This window comes from Dendropsophus ebraccatus, chromosome 2 (genome assembly GCF_027789765.1).
Source record: "Dendropsophus ebraccatus isolate aDenEbr1 chromosome 2, aDenEbr1.pat, whole genome shotgun sequence".
NCBI classification, from domain to species: domain Eukaryota; kingdom Metazoa; phylum Chordata; class Amphibia; order Anura; family Hylidae; genus Dendropsophus; species Dendropsophus ebraccatus.
The window spans coordinates 37,610,421-37,638,201 of record NC_091455.1 but is presented as its reverse complement, the minus strand read 5'-3'; the positions used below and the strand labels follow the sequence as shown (position 1 = coordinate 37,638,201).

Sequence of the window (27,781 nt, the reverse complement as noted above, 5' to 3'; positions counted from 1 at the left end):
TCCAGTAGACCTTTGGGTCTATACCTACCTTCAGTCATTTTATATACATCATCATCATCCTCTAGATTATTTAAGGTTTGTCTTGAAGTATCTTCTTATCCTGAGCAGGTCTTCTGCCTTTGGGTCATGCTAAGCAACCTGGACATATCCTGGGGAGATAAGGTAAGGAGGTAAAGAGCAGTTCCACCTCTTTGTTTTCTGCACCACCATTACTTAATGCAAAAACAAACAGACTGAAAAAAAAAATGAAGTAACAGAAGGGGATTAGTGGAGAGATGTGAGAGAGAGGCTGGGATTGTAACTGCACTGTCTGCACAGTGATGAGTCCCAGGCAGAGAGGCAGCCAGGAGGAGCTCTGCATCCAGATGGCCAGGGAAAGTGCTGCTCTTGGGTTACTGCAGGGCAGGCAGCTTGGGAGCATGTTACAAGTCCACCAGGTCTGAGAGAGGAGAGAACAAGGGAGAGTGTGAGTATAAAGAAGTCACTGGCAATGTGCTCTCCCCATTGTTAGCATTACTTGACCCCCTGTGACCTGTGCAAGACACAGATGTCTGCTACCTCTATCACCTCCCACTGCTGGGAGCCCTCCCACCCTTGCACCTGGGTAGCTGAGCCTGGCTGTCTGCTGCCAGTGTGCTGCTTGACTTTACAGGGAGAGCTAGAGAAATAAACAGTGAAGAGAAGGAGGAGGAGGAGGAGGAGGAGGGGAGGAAGAGATTGCAGCCTTATGCTGGAGATCAGAGCAGATCAGGATCCTTCCTCCTCCATGACAGAGCCACACACCACTGCTGCTTCTCTGCAGACCACCAGTGACAGCAGCAAGCCTTGACTTCTCCAGACCACTCTTGTCTGCAACACCAGGATCTTGTCATCTCTGGAGGAGCCCCCCTAGCCCTGCTCCCCCCTCCCCACCCCCTGCCTCAGTCCTCAGGAGCTGTGGGCAGCTGGAGTTCTTCACTTAGTTTGGACTTGGATCATCTGGACTTGCAACATTCCTCTTCTTCTTCTTCTTCTTCTTCTCCACCACCACCACCACCACTACCACCACCTTGGTTATTGTTACTTTGCCCACCCCTCCTTTCCCCCCAACCCTTTTCACTTCTGCACATCAGACAACAGGAACTTTTATTTGCAGTTACTGTACAAGCCTGTGGCGAATGGTGGGAATTTCAAGCCCCTTCCAGTGTAAGTAGCATCAAGTCATGTTTCATTGCTTCTCAATGAGCTATACCTGGGACCCCATTACCTGGTGTCCCCCAGCATTACATAGGGTGTATGTGCATGAGGCTACCTATGTTTGCACAGTTTGGAGTCATGTCCAATAGTGCATAGAAATGCACTACATTATTATTTTATAATGTGCAGTTCCTGAAGGTTTTAATTTACTATGAGTGATATGCATCTTATATTATATAGAATTTTTGCCCCTTCTTAATAAATCATATAAAGATCTATGTATGTTGCTATGCAATAAGGGGGGGCTTTGCCTATTGACCTCTATTGATGCCTTTATATAGAGGTGAACATCTGTTAGTTGTTTGCATGCCCTATTCTATGTTCTTCTAGATTTATTATTATTATTATTATTATTATTATTATTATTATTATTATTATTATTATTATTATTATTATTATTATTTTCATCCATAAGAGATTCAGCTTATATATGGTATATAGTAAGAACAAAGACTTTTTTTTTTACTTATAGTATACATAGGAGACAGCCTAGAATAGAACAGTCCTGGGTGGATTTTATAGTGGTAGTATAGAGTATATTGCCATAGCTATGCTGCAGCCAGACAGGGTTACACTGGAAGCTCTGGGTGATAACATGTATCCATGTATGTCCATCTCTGCCTTCTCTACTGTATACAGTCCTACTGTATGTACACTAAGGTGCGAGGCTGGCTGACATAAAACAGGAACTGGCTCACACTCCATATACAGTATGTTAATAGCAAACCAAGATATAACCAGTACAGAGTGTCTTATAACTCTTGTGGCCCTGGAAATCCTAAAGTGCAATAATAATAATAATAATAATAATAATAATAATAATAATAATAATAATAATAATAATAATAATAATAATAATTAATAATAATATACAGTCATGTAATTATATATTATACCATGTAGTGGTTTCATCCTTTACTACATATTCAGATTTAGTCAGTACAGAGTGTCTTATAACTCTCATGTCACTGGAAATCCTAAAGTACAATACTACTACTACTACTACTACTACTACTACTACTACTACTACTACTACTACTACTACTAATATACAGTAATGTAATTATATATTATACCATGTAGTGGTTTCATCCTTTACTATATATTCAGATATAGAATTGTAGAATTGTACACTAGGACTCCCTGCCTGTAAATCCCAGCAGCCACATGATGACCCCCTTTAATTGGCTAATGTCCAGCTGTAGGTGCCTGCAGTCTGGGGCAGGGGTATATAGGATGACAGAGAACTCTGTTTCTATCTTGTTGCTGGAGCCTTTAATCCTGGGGTGAAAATGAGCAGGCATCTGGCCTTGCTGCAGAGCAGATTGAGTCTGGCCAGAGATAAGCAGCAGGAGCAGCTTTGGGTGGCTGATAGTGTGCTCTGGGTTTCCTGGTGGGACACACAATGTCAGGCATAGTTTCCTTGCTGTGGAAGCAGATTTCCTTAGGAAACACAGACAGCTTCCTCCAGTGTTTTTTAGGCTCCAGCAAAACCTTTCCAGGAAATGATGGTTTTGCGTGGAAAATGGTTATTTTGCGGCTGCAGATGCTCCTTATAGACAGGCGTATGGATAGTCAGAGCTCCCTGCAGCTTGGCTGCTTCTAGATTACACTGGATCTAGGGTTACACTGGATCATTTTACTTATCAATCTGTGTGGCTGAGGCCAGTAGTAGTGCCCGCAGCCTCCCAATATTACCACACAATTTATACAGACAGAATTCGGTCTATAGCGTAAGGGCCCTATTCCATGGAACGATTATCGTTCGAAAAAAATCGTTAGATCGATCGTAATTGAGCCATAATCATTTCGTGTAATAGCAGATGAGAAATCGTCGGCCCTTTGATAGAATTTGGACCTATTTTTATCGTTGATCGTTTGCAAATCGTTCGGTATAATAAGACGGCGTTTGGACGACGTCAGGACGACCGCAAAAACGATCATAAGTAACGGTCATCGTTCCGTGTGATTAGGCAAACAATTTTGGGTCGTTCGTTTGAGATCGTTTATCGTTAATCGGCGAAAAAACGCTTTGTGGAATAGGACGCTAAATGTTGTGATTTTGAGTACATTCTGGGGGTTGTAGTTACGCTGCATGGACAGATGTATTTAGTTTTGTTTGTATTATTAATTATTCGTGGATTGAATATCTTTGTGATCATTGTACTTTTACCTGATCTCTCTATGGGACAGGGATGCAGCTGATCCTAGTGCCACCTGGTAGTGGGATGTGACAGCTATTGTGGGTCTCTGTGAGATGGCGGAGGGGGCAGAGCTATGTGCACCTTTCATGATGTCTCTTTTCCAATTAAAGAAGGATCTGATAGTAGGAGTAGATAGCTGAGTGTATATTGTGTGATGGTGAGAGCCCTGTGTGTAGTGTGGGAAGCTGTCATGTGTCCTGGCCTCTTATCAGCCCCAGCTATGGAGGGGATCTGGGGACTGGGTGCTCTGTTCTCACGCCTGTGTCTGGGTCCCTCCTCATAGAGCAAATGCTGCCTCTTATCATCCTCCATCCCAGCAGCAGCCACAATCTGCCCACATTAATGTGATGGTCACCAGAGCAGTCAATTATATTCCTATATACACACAGCTAGTGATGCTTATGTGCATCTATAGTGGCTGTCAATCTGTCTTCTATCTCAAATCAGTCTATGCTTCCATTAGCCTATATTTCTCTCTTTGAGTAATTGTAATATATATATATATATATATATATATATATATATATTATTATTTTTTTATGAGAAAATATTAAATATAATCAATTAAAATTTAGTGAATAAAAAAAGAAATTAATAAATAGATTTCCCAATTCTTACATTATGATATGGTAATTGAAGTAGTATGATTCTGTTTTTGTGGATGTACTGTGTAACCTATAAGGGATGACACCTGTCTGTCTGATCCCCCTGTACAGGATACAGTAATACACTCCAGAAGATACAATTACACAGGTAACAAATTGATGGGTTATTAGTATACAGTATAGTATATATATTCGTATACAGAAAATAGTTTACAGAGTTATTTGCCTATGATTTTTTTGGACTTCTTTTTAAAGCTATAAATGTACTTAATTTAGTGAATAAATCGGCATTATAGAGGCATTATACAGATGTTAGAATAGATGAGATAGATGTGAGCTAGCTACATAAATAAATAGATGCAGAGGAGATAGATAGATAGATAGATAGATAGATAGATAGATAGATAGATAGATAGATAGAAGATAGATAGGAGATAGATAGATAGATAGATAGATAGATAGATAGATAGATAGATAGGAGATAGATAATAGATAGATAGATAGATAGATAGATAGATAGATAGGAGATAGATATATAGATAAATAGATAGATAGATAGATAGATAGATAGATAGATAGGAGATAGATAGATAGATAGATAGATAGATAGATAGATAATAGGAGATAGATATATAGATAGATAGATAGATAGATAGATAGATAGATAGATAGATAGATAATAGGAGATAGATAGATAGATAGATAGATAGATAGATAGATAATAGGAGATAGATAGATAGATAGATAGATAGATAGATAGATAGAAGATAGATAGGAGATAGATAGATAGATAGATAGATAGATAGATAGATAGGAGATAGATAGATAGGAGATAGATAGATAGATAGATAGATAGATAGATAGATAGATAGATAGATAGGAGATAGATAGATAGGAGATAGATAATAGATAGATAGATAGATAGATAGATAGATAGATAGATAGATAATAGGAGATAGATATATAGATAGATAGATAGATAGATAGATAGATAATAGGAGATAGATAGATAGATAGATAGATAGATAGATAGATAGATAGATATGATATGATATAGATGATAGGAGATGACATGAGTGCTCAGGACATCTGTCAGCCAGGAGACGTGTGGGGCATCTGCTGCCTTTCTCACATTAGCACACAGCACACTACACCTCTCTGCTACACCGGGCACAGGAGGGATGGCTCCACACATTCATACATCGGGAGAAACAATAGTTACAGAAAGTTACAGTCACCTCTGCTACAATATAGTAATATTAATTTATTACTTGTTATAGTGAAGGATGAGTGATAAAACACAATAATTCAGCTATATAATAAGCCCAGAGATAGTAATAGTGTAAGGAGCTGCATACACTGTATATATATATATATATATATATATATATATATATATATATATATATATATATATATGTACATAGCTAACATCGTGGCTGCTCAGCTGCTGGACAGGTAGCTCCATAACAGCTTAATGTATGGGGGGCTATTACTTCTGTGTGGTTACCTTATTGGATTAGGGATGGATTTTTAAGAGCCCCTCTGTGTATGCAGTGAGGGAGTATACATCCCTTCTCCAGCACATCACATATAATACACACCTGCCAGTACTGCTTTATGTTACTATCTAGTCTAGTAACCTTTATATGGTAATAAGATAAATGTAATATGATATGTAAAGATTTGGGGTCTGTGAAGTAGTTTTACATTTCTTATCATCTATCTAGCTATCTTCTATCTATTATCTATCTATCTATCTATCTATCTATCTTCTATCTATTATCTATCTATCTATCTATCTATCTATCTACCTACCTATATATTATCTATCTATCTATCTCCTATCTATCTATCTATCTACCTACCTATCTCCTATCTATCTATTATCTATCTTCTATCTATCTATCTATCTATCTACCTACCTATCTCCTATCTATCTATCTATCTATCTACCTACCTATCTCCTATCTATCTATCTATCTATCTATCTACCTACCTATCTCCTATCTATCTATCTATCTATCTATCTATCTATCTATCTATCTATCTCCTATCTATCAGTCTCCCATCTATCTATCTATCTATCTATCTATCTATCTATTATCTATCTATCTATCTATCTATCTATCTATCTATCTATGTCCTATCTATCTATCTATCTATCTATCTCCCATCTGTCTGTCTATCTATCTATCTATCTATCTCCTATCTATCTATCTATCTATCTATCTATCTATCTATCTATCTATCAATCATCAATTTGTTTTACACCAGTTTACACATCTATTGATTGATTTATTGCTATGTATAATGCATGCACATTTGCAATGTAAATTATTTCTTTATCTATTATATACTTGTCTATCTATCTCCTATTTATCTATCTATCTATCTATCTTCTATCTATCTATGATCTATCAATTTATTATTTATGTACCTCATATATATCTATCTCTTACTATGTATCTATTATCGATTTAGTTAAGGTGATATGTTTCATGTACAGACTATGCAGTGTATTTATATGTATACACTGTTTGGTTATTTGTATAATATCTAACTATAGATCTACTGCTATATCTCTATGATCTATTCATCTATCTAAAATCTATTTCATATCATATGTATCATTTACTGATTCTGTCCTGTATTTATTTAGTTGTGTATGTATGTATACATCTCTTAGTTACATGTGTGATATCTCACTAGATCTATCTATCTATCTATCTATCTATCTATCTATCTATCTATCTATCTATCTATCTATCTAATATTTGTATATCTATGTATATCTATCATTCTCTTTCTGTAACTTTAGACATAAAATATGTCAATAGGAAAAATAATACCAATAACCTAGAATTTTGAAGGGTTCTTCCTCTCCCTGCCATCATTGTGTAAAAATGAGGGATTTTACCCCTGGCATAAGGATTATATAAAAAATCCCCACTGCCCTCTCCCATGACTGAATAACCATTCCCCCATCAGCATGTGAACCGCCAGCCTGGCACATTACCCCCTGTATATAGAATGTCATATACAATCATTGTCAGTAATTAGCCTGAATAATTAATAAAACAAATTAAACACCATGGAGCTACATATTCCTAAGCATCTGCTGCAAGAGAGAGAAGCGGAGAGCTGCTGGGGATCATATACTGGAATGTTCCCTCTCCTTATTATACATGCAGCTTATTTTTAATTAATACATCGAGGCAATCGGAACCCAAAATTAGGAGCGCAGATGTAGCAGAGCCGACTGTGCTGCTTGGCAAAAATCATTTGTCCTATAGAGAGGTTCATGTATCAAAAAAACAGTATTGTTTGTGTGGCGGCGACTTTGTCTATGGTAGCATCTGCGCCAAATTGTGGTGAAATACTTCTTACCTGTCTTGCAGCTTGAATTGGTGGGTGGGCTTTTATAAGTGGACCATTTTTGGAATGATGCATAACTGATGGAAAAATTGAGAAATTGATATATATATATATATATATATATATATATATATATGTATATATATATATATATATATATATATATATATATATATATGAATATACAGTATGAAGTCAAATAATCACTATTATTTTTATAATGAAGCTCCAAAGAGCCATTGAGATTAATGACAAACTCAGCTCTGCTACATCTGTTCATCTATAAGCATATATTTTAAGTAGGGATTAAAGCCCCTTGTTGGTGCCAGGAGTAGAAGGTGTATACTGGTGCCATAACATGTATTCTGCCCAGCATTTGCATTGTCTTCTGTACAGGGCATTGTCTTTTCTTAGAATCACTGTCCTAAATCTTTGGCAGTATGCGGTGCAGCCCCTTCCTCCTGTGTGGCGCACACCTTCCTCTTCTGTCCTCTCCCCTGGCCCCTGAGCCTCCCCTCCTCCATGTGGGCCCTGCTGATACTGTAATCAGCCTGCTGCACATTGCCTGTCTCCTCAGCCTCACACATTGTGCTGGGCTGATGACAAGCCTCTGGCTCTAGATAAGCTAAGAAGACTGTTTCATGGATACAGAAGCCACTGCACCTCGCCTGCCCTCAACCACTTATTTTTTCCTCACCTTCCTCTCTTTTGTGCTCAACGTGTTATTTATTTATTTTTTTTCATATGTTTTGTCACAATCATTTTTTTTCCCTTCACATCTAATTCAGACGAGTTTGGTTTTGAAATTCAATTGGATTTTTTTCTTGTGAAGTTTCTAGAATAAACTTTTATTTTATGTTCATTTTTGGTCTAATTTAATATTCTCTCTATTATATATCTCGAAATGTATAACATATCTATTAATCTAATCAATTTATTTTCTCTATATTATCTATCTATCTATCTATTTCCTATCCGTCTATCTATCTATCTATCTATCTATCTATCTATCTATCTATCTATCTCCTATCTGTCTATCTATTTCCTATCCGTCTATCTATCTATCTATCTCCTATCTGTCTATCTCTTATCTATCTATCTATCGATCGATCTATCTATCTATCTATCTATCTATTTATCTTTCTATTTCCTATCTGCCTATCTATCTATCTATCTATCTATCTATTTCCTATCCGCCTATCTATCTATCTATCTATCTATCTATCTATCTATCTATCTATACATTTTATGAGAAGTTCACCTTTAAATGTATATTCCATTATATCCAGTACACACCCTACAGCCACTGACATGAAAGATATTACATTACATAGCTTTGTTGTGATTGCTCATGTACTGTGTATGTGTGTGTATGAGTATACAGTGAATGTGTATGTATGAGTATATAGTCCATGTGTCTGTTTGTATGAGTATATGGTGCATGCATCTGTATGAATATATACTGTGCGCCTCTGTGTGTATAAATAGATAAGTATATATAATACTGTATGTGACTGTGTGTTTATGAGTATACAGTATATGTGTATGTTGTTTATGGCCTATAGTTTATGTTTTTGTATGTGTGTGCTTATAATAATGTAAGTCATGTCTGTCTGTGTATAATATATAGTATATGGCACAGATTTGTCAAACTTTGGGAAATAGAAACTGGTGTAAACTGCCCAGAGCAGCCAATCACTGCTCTGCTATGTATATATGAGTATACAGCATATCTGCCTGTACATGTGCTTATGTGAGTATAGTATACTACACATGCATGTGCTTATGTGAGTATAGAATACTACATGTGCATGGGCTTATGTGAGTATAGTATACTACATGCGAATGTGCTTATGTGAGTATAGATACTACATGTACATGGGCTTATGCTATGAGTGTATAGTATATGCGCCTGTGCTGGTGTCTATGAGTGTATGCTATATGTACCTGTGTGTATATATTTTTGCATGTGTCTATGAGTGTATATTATATGTGTCTGTGCTGGTTGCTATGAGTGTATTGTTTATGTGCCTTTGTGTATGTGCCTATGCATGTGTTTATGAGTGTATAGTATATGTGCCTGTGTGTATATGTATATGAGTGTATAGTACATTTGCCTGTTTGTATGTGTCTATACAGGAGTTTATTTGTATATAGTATATGTGTCTGTGTGTGTTTATGAGTGTATAGTATATGTGCCTGTGTGTATATGTCTGTGTGTATGTGTCTATGCATGTGTTTATTTATGTATAGTATTTATGTATAGTATATGTGCCTGTGTGTATAAGTCTGTGTGTATATGAGTGTATAGTATATGTGCCTGTGTGTATAAGTCTGTGTGTATATGAGTGTATAGTATATGTGCCTGTGTGTATATGAGTGTATAGTATATGTGCCTGTGTGTATATGTATATGAGTGTATAGTACATGTGCCTGTGTGTATGTGTCTATGCATGTGTTTATGAGTGTATAGTATATGTGCCTGTGTGTATATGTTTGTGTGTATAGTATATGTGCCTGTGTGTATATGTCTGTGTGTATGTGTCTATGCATGTGTTTATGAGTGTATAGTATATGTGCCTGTGTGTATAGTATATGTGTCTGTGTGTATGTGTCTATGCATGTGTTTATGAGTGTATAGTATATGTGCCTGTGTGTATATGTCTGTGTGTATGTGTCTATGCATGTATTTATGAGTGTATAGTATATGTGTTTGTGTGTATTTATTTGTGTATAGTATATGTGCCTGTGTGTGTGTCATGGTGTGTGTCATACTGGCTGCTCCAGGTTATGTCTTGACTTTATCTGCCATCGCCTCTTTCCTCAGAAAGCACTTCCAGGAGTGAGATTAGCGCGGCCTTTATCAGGAATTTGGGGTTAGTTAGTCAGTCGACACAACAGAGACCACTGGAAATGTATGATCTGCTCTGAGGACAAATGGAGTGGGACTTTATTATCTGGAGAAAGTGAGTCACATTGTGCTGGAGCTCCGACTTCTGACAGATCCCACTTCCTTTATCCCATCATTTATTTATCTAGAGATCGATCTGCTGATCTTCCAGTTTCCATAGCTCAACACGTGTGGTTATATGTATGTGGCTATATATAACTCTCTATATAGAGAGCAAGAATAGAGCTTCAGGAGGTTTTTTCTTTTGATCTCATCAATGGTTCTGTATTTTTCTATTTCCTGAATGTTTGTAACTACAGAGGATTTTTTTTACACAGGATTTTTGATTCAATATCCTCATCATCCTAGGATGCAACACTTGCATAACTGTGTGCAATTAAAGGAACACTCCAGATGTATTGTATTGTGCCTGGTGCAAGACCTGGGAGTGAAGTCTCCAGAGGCATTGTTTCTCCTTATGGAGATTGTCCAGCTGCTGAAGGAGGTTTAATAGGCCATGCAATGCTTTTTGGGAAAAAAAATATGCAAATAGCTCTTTTCCAGGAGGCACAGAGTTAGCCCTATAGTGCCATTTCTTAGTAGCTACAGTGTTATATGATTGGGGGTTATTGACCAAACCAGAGTCTCATCCTACAGGTAGAAGATCCTTCTATAAAAAGCTTTAAAGAGGTTCTTGCTTCTCTTCAATAGAGAGCAAGAACTGGTTGGTGGATGGGGCAATAGCTTTGATGTAAGTCTAAGAAGGTAATGCTTCTCCTTATGGAGAGTACCATGCTGGTTTAGAGAGTCTTACACACCAGGCAATGCTTTCTGGGAAAGAGGTATGTAAATTGGCTCAAGAAGGAGTGTCAATCCCAAGTCATGTTTCGAGGCTCTTCCATTGGTCGGCCTTTGACTTACAGGGTTGGGACCTACAATAAATGGCACTAGAAAATCTTCTGGAGGAGAGCTAATTTACATACAGGAAGTGAAACGATGGCAGATATGTCATACACCATGTACAACACACTATCATAGAAGTGCTCCTTTTGTATCCAGCCACTATATCCCACAAATAGTTTATTGGCACACATGCTCTTTGTTGGTTGCATTGTGTAGAGGTCTACTGGCCAGAAGAAGATGATTGATGACATTAGAGTTTAGACAAACCTCTTAGGATAATGGTAGATAGAGCTGGATTCCCAGTTCGGCTCTTCAACCAATAGGACCCCCTCCGCAAATGATCAGTTTTCTTGAACATACCTACAGTCTTAATCCCTTTAATATTTATTTTGTCAGCGGTCATCGGAACGTTATCTTGAATTCTTGATACAAATTATTGTAGTCGTGCACGGGCACGCATAATGTCAGGAGCGTTATCTGAAGACATTGCATAGTCTTGTTGAGAGCCGGAGATCAATAGGTTAAGACAATAAAGCCCCATTATTTCTCTTCCATGAACTGAACATATTGACATTTCAGGACTTCCATTGCTTCAGTGCACATGATAAACCGCTACCATTTACAGAGCGACTGGCTGCGGTGACACTTATTGTAATGTATGTCATCTGTGCCTTCAGGTTAGAGGAATTGTATAGAGGTGCGTGGAGGATTGCAGTAGGTAAGGGTTCACACTTTAATGCAGTGCGGCACAGCAGAGTCGGGCAGGTACCTAACAGCTGGAATCACACTCTAAGAAGGTGTTGGCTCCTTTGCACTTTATATACTTTGTAACTTGGCTGAAATGTAGCACTACAGACAATGTGATTCATTGTGTCTTATCATAATGAATAGAATTACTCCTACTACAGCAGCTGCTTAGCTTCTATGTTTGGAAATCATCGTTCACCCTGATCCGGGGGTGATTTTGCACAGTGCTTGTATGGGAAGACCCTGTGAAGTTCATATAATTATGGCGAGGCCAAAATCCACAACATTGCTGGAATTGACCTAAACCTCCATTTTTTACATTGGCCATGACCTGAATTACTTTGCAGCGGAATCCGGCAAACTTGTTGAGCGGTTCGGACCCCTTAAACAAAAATTGGTTTTGCGTAGATTTCCGTTACAGTTTACATTAGTGGAGTAGTATAAAAATTATACAGTAGGTTAAGCTGCGGGAGGCCAAGTCCCATCTCACTAAGCTTTCTAAACAGAGAGAAGTAAAAAGCCACCACCAGACTCCTCCATCTTTCAGAGAACAAAACGATCGGGCAGATGAAATCAACGTACTGACCCTTCTGTCCTCTGACTGATGATGTTGAGTTAAGAGACCCCTATATATGTTAGATGGTGGGCTGGACCCATCATATTGGCACATACCCAACGTGAATGAACAGTTTTGAAACCACAACCAGGAAAAGACTCCCCAACCAGGAACACTACCAACCTTAATAGTTAACTAGAAAGGAGAAGTACGGCTTTTTTTTCCCCTTATTTTTCTTTTAACAGCTGGCAGGGGCAGGAGGGGAACATAATAAGCAATAACTACAGTACTTACCTCTCCCTATGCCCCCGAATTGCTGTGTTAGAAAAGCCAAGACCCCCACCGGAAGGCATTTTCCCTCGAGTTCTGATGATGTCATGACTTGGATAAAATTGCCTGACCTAGCTGATGCCCCATCAGATAAATCAGTGACTGTAGCAGTGTCCTGCTCCAGTCACTGACTGGGTGAGAAGGGGCATCCATCAACCGGGTCTTGACATGGAAGAGCTAAGAGCTGGAGAATGCCGACGGGTTCCCCCAACCCCCTGCCTGAATGGAATTTTTGTTGCCCCCTTCAAAGGGGTTATCCAGGATTTTAAAAAAAGGACAGCTGCTTTTTTTTTTTTTTTGCAAAAACAGTACAATCCATGTCCTCAGGTTGTATGTGTTATTACAATTCACCTCCATTCACTTCAATGGAACTGACCTGCAAAACCCCACACCCAAACTGAGGACAGGGGAGGTGCTACTTCTGAAAGAAAGTGGGCATGTTTTTCTAAGCCTGGACAACTCCTTTAAGTTTCATCTATCACCTGGTCATGGCGATATTACCAGGATCCCAGCGCACACCCTCAATATGTCTGTCTCTTCTTCTACGCGTAGGCGACAGATGTACTCTAAGTCAGCGAGGTGAAAACCGGTTGTTCCGCCAGTCTCTCCGCCTAAATGTTAGGTTTCGCAGCAGATCAGCAGGTGCCATGTGTAAATTTTCCAAAGGCCAAGTGTGTCAATTCACAAAAGACGAGTGATAAGAGGGAAGAGACGAGCGCAATCAGTTTTTTTTTTCCTGTGTTTTTCAATTTGTGCAGGATTTCAAGAGCTATTTTGTTAAACTGCTACATCTGCTTGAATCTGAATATTGAAGCTCTACCACTAAAATAAACACCCTGTAATTTAGGAGCCTCTGTAATCTTTTGTTAATGCAAGTGGTTTTCAAAAAACATCAATTTTCTATTCTAAAATTCCTTTGCCTAATGTGAATTTTTGGCTCTTATCACTTATCTTTGGTGGATAAAAATGGTGTTCTGCAATTAGAATGCGCTAGATACGCCGGGTTGAATGGTTTACTTCAGATACCATTAGCGTCTGCAGAAATGCAAGCAATAAATCAAATAGCATATTTCACATATTTTATATGGCACGTAGGGCATTCGTTCTTTGTGTAACTTCCCGACGCTAACTGATATTTTATGTGAATGGAGCTTCGAATTCCCAAATATAGCTATAGAATTACTATTACTGCCCTCTAACAACCCCGCGCATATAAACTAACAACATGTTTCACAAAAGCAGATGTAATGACTGTCAAAGCACCTCCGGGACATTTTGTTGAGTGGAGAAAAATCACGTCTTTGTTGTTTTGTAACAACATTTAATATCTTCCCGGCTTTCAACCTTATACGTTTTCTCCGACTGCTATCAGATAACATTGTTAAAGAGAAACTCCGAACTGTTAAGCTTCATTATCCAAGGTGCCGATAATGCGTTCACCATTGTGAATGTTCCTTCTTCATCTATGTACTTTGTCAAAGCGACGTCTCTGGCTTTGTTACTATGACACTTATTAGGGTTCTACTCTTTTCTTACTATTCCCTAGTCTGGAGGAGTAATACTACGTATTGATATGAACTATAATGAAATGTAGATACTTTCCTAGTGTCTCCCATCTTCCTTGGCCCCTATGTTAAAAAAAAAAAAAAGTGATACTCAACTTTATTCTCTTGAGTGCAATTTAAACAGCCCTTGGAGGTCCTGGAAAACATGGACACAGTCATAGGTCATAGCCATATCCTATGGCTGTATCCACATTTCCCCAGACTCCGTAGGGCCGCATCCAACTCCTTCAGCCAACGGCATTCAAATGTAGAACAATCGGATTCGATCAGGCAAGAATCATCTGTTCTTATGATCTATTGAGGTCCCTATTTCTGAGTGATTACCTGGGTCTAAACAGGATTCAGTAGCTCCTTGGTTGTCACCTAATGTCTGCAGCCCTTGTTGCTAAGGAATAACTAATAGTGTAGAAATCTTAGTTTAAACTAGGGATGGTCCGAAACTGCCGAGGTTCGGGTTCGTATGAACCCGAACGCTCGGCATCAGATTCCCGCTGTCTGCCCGCTCCGTGCAGCGGGTGGATACAGCGGGAGGACCGCCTGGAAAACTGGGATACAGCCTATGGCTATGGCTGTATTTCAGTTTTCCAGGTGGTTCTCCCGCTGTATCCACCCTCTCCATGGAGTGGGCAGACAGCGGGAATCATTCCCGAGAGTTCGGGTTTGTACGAACCCGAACCAAACTCGGTTCGGACCATCCCTAGTTTAAACTTCTAACTTAATTTAAAAGTAGGAGAAAAAAAAGATTCAGAGGTCTTTATTAAAAAAAAAAAAGAAATTAAAAAATATTTCTTCAAACTACGTTAGTGTATGGACACCTACGCATTTCAAGGCTAAGGCCATGTTCACACACAGTTTTTTTTTTTTTTTTTCATCTTTTAAATAGCTGATAAAAACCTTTTTTTAAATCTAAATCATAAAACAATCTGGGGTTTTTTTGCCTCAAAGTTCTTTTAAAGTAAAAATTAATTCAACGGACGTTGAAATAATATTTTTTCCCTCCTGTATGCACTAACTGCAAATTTATTATATTATTACATTATTGATTAAGAAAATTACTGATTAAGCAAAATTTATTTAAAGAAATCTACTAATTTTTAACAGATTTTTTAAGAAAAAACAAATCAAAACAATTTTTACTGTGTGAAAGCCTAAAAATCTACCATAGCTTAGTATGTGGCCTAAAATTCTGGTGTACCTTTGGTTTGTCTAGTCTAAGTTTACACCAATATTAGTTGGCTTACACTAAAATTTGGCAAATTTTTCATACTAAATGTGGTACAAGGCATATACTCTATGTAATGTGCACCAACAATCTAGATCATGTGCAATAGAAAATCTATCCCATTGTGTTATGCCTGGCGATGGGGCAATCCAGGACTCAAAGAACATCAAAGATAAAAGTCAAGCACCACTTAGGTGAGGGCTCTTGTATACAAAAAGAGAAAAAGAATCTCCTATCTTCAAAGATAGACGAATACTTAAATCTAGGTTGCCTGTAACTACAGTCAGGAAGTTGTGAAGTGTGATAATTATAGGTTCCAGTCATTAGAATTAATAATTGCCTTTAGTTTAAGGACTTTGGTTGCTTAAGGTGGGTCCTCGATCAGATAAAAGGTGCACAAAAGAGGAAGTTATTTAGTAAACATATACATTGTGGTAGGTCGTGCCCCGGGGCAGATGCCTACTGGACTTTCCCAGCATAAACCATCACGAGGAACTGTAGTAGAAATGTCAGCCATGACTTGGAAGCCTAGGAAGTAGAGCCAGTTATTGCAAAGTGGAGGGGTCATCTGGCTTGTGTGTTCTCCCCAGATTGTGAGGCTATGTTTAGGGAACCTAACTTTTTGGGTGACTGAAGATGGTGTCTAATATGTGGTTAGGAACCAGACACTTTCAAGGGCAATAAAGAATCGAAAAGTAGGCACTATCACTTTAAAAGAGTAACGCTTGGGAGGTATAGTTTAGGTATTTCTGTACTTTACTTTTCTGTGCTTACTGTATTATGCTAACTTGCTTTCATTGCCCCCTCTGGTAGGGGGGGGGGAACTATAAGAGATGTAGAATGTGAGGGGACCCAAAAGGTCCATTAATCCTTAGGCTATGTTCACACGTTGTAAGAGACCGGCTGTTCCGTGACCCGGCCAGGTCAAGAAACGGCCGGTCTCTGAAAAGATCATGCCGGAGGGTACTGCAGTACCGGCCAGATGATCTTTATGGCCGCAGAGTTCTAATGCGGGCGCATCCTTGCGCACCTGCATCAGAACTCTCCACTGCACACTATAGACCGAGCGGCCGGAGCCGCTCACTCCATAGTGTGCACTGACAGGGTTTTCTACGGTCACTGGGTTGTTCGCGGCACCGCTAGGGATCCCATAGAAGGAAAGGTAACGCACATTTTCGTAATAATTACAACCATTGTACACCGGCCGTTATTTTACGAAAATATACGTTGTGTGAGCTTAGCCTTAGGCTGTTTTTACCCTCTGTTTTATGCAACAACAACAAAAAAAATGGACTAAAAAACGGATGCATTTGTTTCGACCACGTTTTTGTGTATGCTAAAAAAAACAGATGTGTATTGATCTATTTTTGGATTTTTTTTAATAATGTAAGTCAATGGAAAAACAGATCACAACTAAAACACACAAATACATCCGTTTTAATCCATTTTTTAATCCTTTTTTTTAACGCAGTGGGTTCCCAGTCTAAGTGTACAGTGTTATAACAGTGTTATAAATTACCTAATCACAGATTTCTATTGGAGATGCAATACCAAGCATTATCACAAAACAGACAGTATGGCACTGTGTGTCCAATATGCAGGCACTGTGGCGATCAACTGATCAGATCAGAGTGATAGTTTACCAATTACAAAAAAGTTCTGAAAAAACATTAATTATTTTCCTCTGTGAATTCATAGGACAAAGTGAGTTTAATAGATATTTCCAGAATCACTTTTATATATATATATATATATATATATATATATATATATATATATATATAAAACCCCTTTAAGTAGTCAGAGCTATAGTCTATGGGTAACTTAGCACCATTTTTCCTCAGCACTAGTCCCATTACTAGAATGTGACTTTCCCGGTCACTCCAAACAATGCCTTTGTATATTCTGTATTGTGTTTACATGGAATAGGACAATGGTTACAGTCCCTTTATAATACCATGTGTTAGAGTCTATTATTTTGCACTGCACACTATGTGCAAAACAGGAGCCGAGAATCATTATACGCCGCAGCTTCTCATCAATGCTCTGAAGGTCCGACCACGCTAGCGAAGCCTTGAAAAACCTCCATTTGTTCCAAAGCCATTCTTTCACAGGTCTGTGCGGCTTTTTGAAGTCACATCATCTATTTGCGCTCGGTTGTGGGATCAGCTGAGAGAACATGGACTAAATCATATTTGCAGCTGGGCAATTACAATGCACCCTAAGATCTGTGAGCTTCAACCATGAACACAGATGCCTTCAAAGTTCTGTTTTTCTTCCATGTGGAAGTCATTGGCATAGAACAGATGCCTTCATTTTGGAGAAACCAGCCTCTGGATATAATTGGTTCTCTCTTCCCATGTCCTCTAGGGACAGTCTATTGCAGATTAAATTAGATGAAAAAGAAGATGAACACAAAACAAAAGCTTTTCATGGTGTTTTTCACCGTTCTTCCCGGGACGACTTTAGCGTTGAGAGATTTCTCCGTATTTAATGATACCACATTGTCTTTAGCGTACAGTAGCATAAATTAAATACATATATCACTCCGGCATCTGAAGAGGAGAGCTCATCATTTATTCATCCTGATTTCTGGTTATGGTAGACAGATTATTAGAGTTAGTTATTAAGCATTAATGGTGAATGCCATTACGTTTGCCTTGCATTGGAATTTTGTAAAGCGTTTATTTTTAACAACCGCCATGCATTTGCTGATAGTTAAAGTAGATGATAAAGCAGACAGGATGTAAGATAATCGGAATAAAGCGCGTACGCAGCACGCTGCAAGGGCTAATGGATGACTCCCATTAAAGAGACAGCCATTCAGAAAGATGGGCCTCGGATCGGAGAGTGTGTCATTTCTACTGAACGAGCGGAACGTAGACCTGTATATAGCATTGACCCATTCGCTGCTTAGGTAGGAATGGAAAATTCTGTGTAGAAGAGAGGTCGTAATATTATGGACATATGTATTCTATACATATGGATAGTCTAGATTAGTTTAGATCAGTCTAGATAGTTTTTACTCTAAGTTTCCCTTTCACTTCTATCAAATCCCCCTGCCGTTCTAGGTCTGATGCTCCGGTGGTCTCCATTAGTCTAGGTTCCCCGTGGCTGCAGAAGTTGGACGGGGCCCTAAGGTTGCCAGGAAGACATGGATACAGCCTATGGCTTTATCCTTGTTTTCCAGGACTCCCTAGGGCGGCATCCAACTTGTGCAGCCATAGGGTATCAAATGATGAGCATTCGGGTTTGTTTCACTGGAACAGTTTGACAGGTCTGTCCAACACTTACAAAAAAACTAGGGAGTCCTGGAAAACATGGAAAAAGCCAAAGGCTGTATCCATGTCTTCCTGGCAGCAAGAGCAAAATCCAACTTGGAATCAAATGCCGAATGTTCCGGTTTGGAGATTGTTGCCAAACCCAAACAGTTTGACAGGTCCACTCAACACTAGTCTTTGTTTATTTTCATGAAACGATGGCATGCTATACAGTCACATGATCATTGCCGACAATCATTGAACTCAGCACTGACTGGATCACTGCTGAGACAAGTTATTGTCACCGATGATCATGTGGATGTATGGCATGTTACCACTATTGGCAATAAGCAAAGACTCCTGGGAAACTACTTATGAATGGTGGAGTGGTGGGAGATTTAACATGTGAATAATGTTTTATTTTTTATTTTTTATTTTATCCTAACATTAAACTTTTCATCATTCTCAGGATAACATCAATCACTATGGGGTTCCGACTGATAGATCCCTTATTCATCACAAGAACTTCACCCCACCATGTGAATGGAGCGACACTTGGGTATATGCATTGTTTCTCCATTGATTCACCATGGGAGTCCTGTCAGACAGACTCCCTGCGGATCATATACTTATCATCACCTCTAATGTGAATAACTGATACGTTTTAATCTTGGGATAGCCCTTTTGAAGGGGTTTTCTAGGTGGAGAAAAACATAGCTGCTTTCTTTCAGTTGTCTCCAGTTTGCATGTGGTATTGTAATTCAGTTCCATTGAAGTAAATAGTGCCGGGCTGTAACACCACCCACAACCTGAAGACAAAGGCGCTGTTTTTAGAAAAGAAAGCAACTATATGTTTTTTTAATTTATGTATTTCATCTAAATTGAAGAATGAAAATGGGCTAAAACCATGGAACAACTGGACACAGATACATTGGGTAAATAGTATCAAACAATGCCTGTGTCTCCCAGGTTTGCCATTGGTGCCCCTCAAACCCCTTAGAACCTAGTCATGTGGTGGCCACTTTCTATTTACCAAGGTCTTTTTATGGTTGGTAACATCTCTAAATTGTTAGTAGTTTCTCTATCCAGATGCCTCTACAGTAGTCTTGGCAATTGAAGAAGGATACTGATTTAGGCTTTCCACTCATAGCTGCACCATAAATATCCATTTTTAGAATTTATATGGGGAAATGGAGCTTCCCTTTATATTTTCCAGTTACATAGTAACATACTTCCAGATGTGCAAATGTGTTACTTGTACATAGTTGGCTACTTACTCAGTATGGCTGAAATGACCCCAATTCCTTGGGGAGGTATCGTATATACACCAGACTTCTGTGAAAGAGCCTATGACACTGCTCGGTATAACCAATACTATAGAATCCTTTGTTTATTGGATCATCTTACATTTTAGACTGGTTGCGTAATTTAGAAATCTTGTAGATGCTTGTGCATCATTGTCCTCAGATAATCTCCATGTTGGCGCTGCTATTTACCCTGGGTCACTGACTGGGGATGTGATGATGCAGATTCCCTCCCCCCCAGAGGGAAGAAAGTGGTCTCTATAGTGCCATCTATAGGTGCCTACTTTTTCAGTGTTAAGGTCCCTACAAACCTTATTCTTTGGTCAGCTACACCCACAGCTCGTGGTGGGTTCAGCTGTTGATATAAGATGTATGGAGTTGTCTCGAACGACCAGCGATAGATGATGTTGATGGAGATTTGGGGTGATGGAAAAATCACTGCCAGACCCCTTTGTTCTGGGAGAGATAAGCTCTGGCTGCAGCTTACCCCTCCCTTCCCAGTAGAACACAGGATTGCTTGGGCGTGCTGAATGTTCCTTTGTTTCGGAAGGATGAGCCGTGGACAAAATAGGTAACTGGCAACTGAAGGATAGTTCATTTGGCCATCAGTTATTGATGATGTATGGCCACCTAGAGCCTTGAAAAATATGACTAGGGTGTTTTGCCCTGTTGCCCTTGGGTATGACCACCTTAGGGCATCTACTGAGACAGTCAAGCGTTGATGTGTATTACTTGTTACGCTATGCTGTCGATGCAGAGAGGATTGTGGGAAGGCATGGCTCTGTTGCATGACGCAGGGTCACAGTTTAGAGAGGAAACCAGAAAGTAATCAAATCTATAAAAGATAAGAATGTGCATTAATGTAGGTCATTTTACCTAATAAACTGCACATCTGTCCAGATAGAAACCTACAGGGAAGCTACTGCCAGAAGGTGGTGCTAGAGAGAGAATGCTCTTCCTTGTGAAGGAGTGATCATTTGCATATATTTTTCCCAGGGAGCAGTGCACGGCCTATAAGCCTCCATAAACCAACTGCTGGTCTCAGCAAGGAGAATCGGTACCCCCTCCCAAAACAAGGACCTGTGGTTGATGTATATTATAGTTAACTGTGTCTATTAGTATGAACTGTTGGTGACCATAACCAGGTGTACAAGAAGTCAAAGATACAACATCCAGACACATAGCTGCTGGGGTCCTCCTTTAGATATTGCTTTGGATCCCAGAAGACTCAAGCTCTTCCTCTGAAGAAATCCCAAGAAACTAGTAACATCTCAGTATTAAGACACAGCACACACGTCCTAAATCAGCATCGTTTCCATGTAACATGTATTTCGGGCCAAAAAAACTCAGATGTTTGTGTGTCAGGGAAGATGTTAATCACCAAAGCAACAATGAAAGCCACCTGCACGTCATAGGCTTCACCTGGCCTTCCCTCTCGGGAGCCCGCCATGCAGCTGCTGAACTCTAGTGTCTTCTGTCTATGTGCACGTATGTCTTGATGCATTTGAAAGCAATTTTCTGTTTGCATTCACATGATTCTGTAAAGTCTATATGAAATTCAATAACATTTAATGCTTATAAAAGCCGGAAGCCGGTACTTTATATGACAGATGCTCTCTATTATATAATTCTTTTCTATACTAATATTATACTAGGATTGGCCAGTTTTAACAACCCTGACCTATATTTTGGGTCTCTCTACAGCCTATCTAATGGGGCTCATGACATCCAAGAAATGCCTCTGGAGATCATCTACTGAAGTCAATTACTATCCATCAGATTTTAGAATTGCGCTACATATGGCTTTTAGCTTTAGCTAATAGAGAGGGATGCCAATCGGACATATAAAAAGGGGTTATCGGATGAGCTTAACTCTTATAGCCCTAAATGAATGGATATATACAGCAGTCTTGGTAAGATTCCTGAGAGCCCTAATAACCGCCAAACAAGCCGATATTGCCCTATATAATAGAGTAAGTGATCAGCCACTGAATGAGCTTTTTGTTGACTGAATCACTTTGACCCATCAAAAATCACTCTATTGGTCTCACACCTGCTTGTGTAATAGTGGGTGTGTGGTGGACAATTGACAGCAACAAAGGCCCGGTCACTGGATCGATTGTGTAACCCTTTCCATGCTAATGTCAGAGTAGGGAACTGGACGACAAAGGGCAGGTGCTGCCCTGATGGTAGCACCCACTCCAATGTCCCTGCCCAATTGCCTCAACTGCCCTAGGTGGCAGCGGACAACTGGTTGACAGTCCCTCACCTGTATAAGTGAAAGCTGAACAAAGACAAGACAGACAAAAACACAATGAAACAGGATCAAGGGTCTGGGTCAATAACAAATGGGCAATGCAGCACAAAAACTTATCCAAAAGAGAAGTCAGAAGTCAAAATGCCAGTAGAACAATGCAGGAACAAACGCTGGGTCAAGAGGCAACTCAGGGTATGAGGCTCTATCGCAGGCAAGCAACAGGGGCATGTGGAGGATATTTATGAGGCCTAGAGACCTAACCCAAGGAGTGTTCTGACAGCTGACTGGTTGTGCCACCTGCCTGTCAGTTAATTGAAATTACCAAAACCTTATGCTGATGGGGGTCGTGAAACCCCGGCCGCGGCTACATCAAATGAAAGCGCCACTGCGTCCCTAGCAACTGGCCGGGCCTAATAGGGACTTTGGGCAAACCAAAAAGTTAGGTCTATACATAGCTTTTTTTGCGCCATGGCACAAACTTCATATTTGGCTTATCCAGACCTACAATTTGTACAAGTCAGATCATATGGGAACACTTCGCTATAACTAAATATCAATGGTTTCCAGAAATGATATCTGAACCCCTGTTAAGTTTCAACTTCTTAAGTACATTACCAGTGAAGACCAAATGGTGGCCATGAGCCAGGAGAATGTGGGCTTGTGGATCATGTCCATCAGTCATATCGACCAAACCTTAAAAATTTCCCTACTGCTGTTGAGGTCTGTCCAACTTTTAGCAGAGACGAGAGCGGCGGTGGCAGTGGCATTTCTGGGGGGAGATGAAAGGACTACAAGATACAAAAGTAGACGGTAATTAAACAGAAACCTCTCTCGAATTATTATTGCATTCTTGCGAGAGAGAAAAAAAATACATTTTGCATATGGTTTAAGATTGATAAAAAAAAAAGTTTTGTGTTCCAGTGATTACATTCCCATCTGTGATTAAGGCTGTCTGTCTACATCTGGCTTTCACATTATATTGCTGTAACAAGAATCCTTTATAAGGCAGGGTTCACTCTGTATTTTATATTAGTTGCAGCCCCAACTACTGCATGGACTTGGCTTTTCACATGTGTAGCTCATTACTTCATACCATTGAGAAAAAGTAATATTTCTTTGGGAATGTATGTTTCTCACAATTTCCATAGCAATGCAACATGTTGAATCTTTTTTAGTATTTTTTTTCTTCTTTTTTTAATCTTTTTACGGTCGTCTTTAAAAGTTACAGATTGTTTATGACATATTTTTGGATGAGTTATTGCGGTACAGTGGTCTATCGCTTAGCGTTAAAGGCAAAATGTAAAGCAGACACAAGTAGGGTATTGTTGGGAGAGAAGGGACCACTTGAACATATGTAAGTGCACGCACATAAAACCCCTGTGTGATGGCTACAAAAAGTCTTTGTGTTTTTCAGTCTCATTCTTGTATTTTCCCGTAAATATAAATCTCCCCAGTTGACTTGACCAATGCCATTAGTATAAAGGCTATGGGAGAAATTTACAAAACCGTGTACTCTAATGTTCTGGCTTAAAAAGTACTACATTTTTTAACACAAAAATGTTATACCTTTTAAATGTTTGCGCTGCCTGTGCTACTTTGTTACAAACCATTTAGGCCTTAAAGGGCATGGCTTCCCGCATATCAATGGTATGGATTGGCGTGAACTGTACTCTAAATATACGCCAGCTCTTGGCTTGTATAGACTTCTGTTTGAGGTACACGGACAACCACAGACATAAAAGGAGCAAGTCTCAGTAAAATATAATTAAAAATAGAGCGGGTAGGAGGTGGTAGGAACATATTAATCAACTTAAACGTACCGGTCCCAGCGCCCAGTCAGCCGCAGCTCATTGTCCCCTGCTGGTTCCTGTAAGGTCACGGCCCTACATGAGGCAACACTCCCCAGAAAATAGACATATTGAATACTGAATTCAATTGAAGAAAAGATCTTTGTGCACACTGACTTTATTTGGCCAATATTTTGGAACATATTTTGGGGCATATGACACATATCTGGCCCCAAACTGTTTTCCTATAAAAGTAGCCATTTTGTGGCCTAAAACCTTTGCTCTTGCCCAAAAAACGCTCGAAAATATAACCAAAAAACACCCAAAAGAGTTAAAAAAAAAATTGGTTACATATACTTAAGATAAGAAAGTTAATATTCTACGATTCCCATCATACCTGGGCCAGCTAAAGCCATATATTTGGTTGTTTAGGCATGATGGGAATTGTAGTTTTGCAACAGCTGGAGTGTCAAGGTTAGCCATCACTGGTCTAGACATCAGAAGAACCAAATGGCAAATGTGTAAAAAAAATAAAATGATGTTTTTACCTAGAGTGGTCCTATTATATTGTCTATATGTTTCTTCATGTTACCTAGACCATACTATATAAGTGGTTTATGAGCAAATTGGGACTCTCGACCTCATTGCACATGGTTTCCGGCCCATCGGTGTACAGTAATAGTAGAATTTCAGTTTACATTGTCATATGAACGCATTATAAAGGAGTAATGACGCATAATTGGCACTTAACACCACGTATCATCACTGACTCTTGGCTCCAGGTTTATTTATAGCCAGTAGCAATGTTATTCATAGCGTGATGAATAATTCAAGATCTGACAGATTTCCACTATAAAATTAACACAAGTTCATGTTGTAGATGGTTTGACTTCAATTTGCCCTAAGACTGAAAAATTACTTCAACCTATATAATACATTACTAGACTCTAGGTAGACAAAGTGGATAAATGAGGAACCAGGCAAGGTGTTACGGGAATCCAAGGGTCAACTCTGCTTTTCCAAGATTTTCCCATGCCCAATAAAGTAAGACCTCCAGTGAGCTGGAATTAAGCTCCTAGAGCTGAAGAAATGTCTGGACAAGGTATAAAAGTGTTACCACAATGGCCCTGTGCTTCGAGAGTAAAACCACATTTGGAGCTGACGTGAAATACAATCCAGAGCTCGTAGGACAACTCATACCTGGTACGGAGAGAGTTATGTCACCCGAATTCCTTCTTTTATGACAAGGAGTATGTTTTATACATCTACATAAAACTTAACCTTTAATGGAGTGGAAATGGACTGTAATAGATACAGGTCTGTATCCAGCATGCAGGATTTATGGTAATGCCATGGCTTGTTGCCACTGTTAATCACAACGGTGATTTTTCTACTAAAATAATAAAAAAGTAAATTATTGTTGAGTTGTCCTCTGTAGTAAAACTTTTTATTCAAGGATTTATTTGTGATGGCTGTTCCTTTAAAAGTTTGGTGACATCCTTTGAAGCCTCTATTAGAGATGATTATATAGAATCAGATTTGCTTTAGAGTGAACCCCTAGTTCGGATTCGGGTGTGTCTGGATTGCCCTGCAAAGAACGAACAGGAAAAAAAATGTAACACATCAAATGCATTGAATAAAAACCTTGTATATTTCATTATAATGTATTGTTATTAGACAGTCTAATAATAATAAATATTACTTGCACTTGCTTTTGGCCATGTATTATAAAAGACTGGAGAAAGTGGTGAGGATGTCCATTGCCTTGGGCTTTGTACTAGTAGGGCGGTCTCGTGCCACCCCAAACAAACACTTCCGTCTCCCCCACCAGTGTATATTATCTATAAGGGCATATGGAGCTAACAGAGGGTTGTTTATGACTTGGACACTTTCTATGTTTTAGATGGAATGTTTTGGTCTTGGGATGATGTTTCAGCACTGAGTTGGAGTATGAAAGGGGTGGTATAAAAGGGAATTTCACCTTTATGCATACATAATAGAGCATCAAAAATGTCATCTGTATCTTATTCTTAGGGCGGAAAAAAACATCCCATGCATCCAGGGATATCATACATATACCAAATTCCATCAACATAAATAATAATAAATAATGCCCTATCATGATATTTTAGGATTACCAAGAATTTGCATGATGTTCCATCACGTTGCTCACATATGGATGCAATATAGCTGGAAGAACTATGGAGCATGTAATGATTGCCAGTTTACATGACAAATTCTTGAGGAACTATCATGGGAACTAATTTTGCCCCCCTCATAGCAAAATTTACAGGGAAGATCAAAGGTCAATGTTGCTAGTCCTTGAAACTAAAACAATGATACTTTAATGAATGACGACAGTCCTTTGAAATAGTAAATTCTAAACATCTCTATCAATGTCTCCAGCATTTCACTCTATTTATGCCGTTATTGTTGGCACCTTTATTTTGGTTCACTAAGCCCTACATGTGGTTTCTTTGTAAGATGCATGGGGCATCCTTGTAGATCTTTGTGCACTGATCAGAGACAGAAAGCATCCACTCCTCATCGAATTGAGCTTTTCAAGTTCCAGTAAAGACTGTATTTCCTCATGCAAATGTCTCCATTCAAGGACCCTATGTGATTTATCGTTTTTTTTTTTTTTTTTTTTTGCTGGAATGGAGTAGTGGTCTTGGGCAGCAGTAATGGGCTGTGCCCCACACAGAGGTCTGAGAATAATGTAGCTGTGCTGGCTGATCCCAGGTCAGTATGATGCGTGAAATCAATTTATTTGAATCTCTTTGCCTCTATAGGAATTTGGCTGGTTGCCAGTTGTTTTCATTTAATGTCCTTTGTGTTGAACACAGACAAGCAGGATTGCTTTGTGGTTTTTTTTCCCCCTCCGTCGGCTGCTGCCTGTTCGCCACCATATTATACTCAATGATCTCCGAGATGTAAAGGAATGGAGTTTTGTATTACAGTGAAAGATTAGGGTGAAATTAAATTGAAAATGAATACATGTACAAACTATTAGCCAATTTACAATTCACAAATCATTTCACTGTGAATAATAGCGATGCAGGACGGGAAGGCGACAGTTCAGCTCATTTCTATATATATATACATATATTCAGGTAGGAGAGGACTGGATAATCTGTTGTGCTTTGTTATGGATGGGAAGTCAGTCTATATTTTATAAAAGTGGTATTAGGGCAGCAAGATGGAATCCTTCTTCTTATTTCTAATGTGTATTGGAGAAAGAATGGTACTTAGAATACTAAACATATGTTATTAATATAATTAAGGAAATTTACCCAGCATCCCCAACCAGGAGGTGCCAACTTTTTAGATTTTCCTTTAAGATGTGGGTCTGATGCCTCCATTGTTTGCTGTTTCTAACATAATACAATCCATATGGAAGGGTGTCGGGGCTAAAATAAACTACCCTTTACTTACTTTGTGATACGGAAAAAAGATAAAATCCTGGCATGAAGAAATAGTGAGACCCTTGGACGTTACCTTCCTTTATTCATGGTTGATGTAACTTTGCTATACGGA

At 39.0% G+C, this 27,781-nt stretch overlaps 1 protein-coding gene across 4 annotated transcripts in view; it reads left to right on the top strand.

Annotated features, from left to right (window-relative positions):
- RUNX1T1 (RUNX1 partner transcriptional co-repressor 1) overlaps window positions 1-27,781 on the top strand; it is a 161,842-nt gene that overhangs the window by 39,754 nt on the left and 94,307 nt on the right. For 2 of the 4 annotated variants that reach the window (XM_069957374.1, XM_069957373.1), the window contains exon 1: window positions 685-1,185. The exons of the other annotated variants lie outside the window; for them this stretch is intronic. In XM_069957374.1, the coding sequence (XP_069813475.1) occupies window positions 1,158-1,185 (28 nt within the window). In that variant the 5' untranslated portion in view covers window positions 685-1,157. Of the gene's footprint in view, window positions 1-684; window positions 1,186-27,781 lie in introns of those variants that run through there. 4 annotated transcript variants of the gene reach the window in all.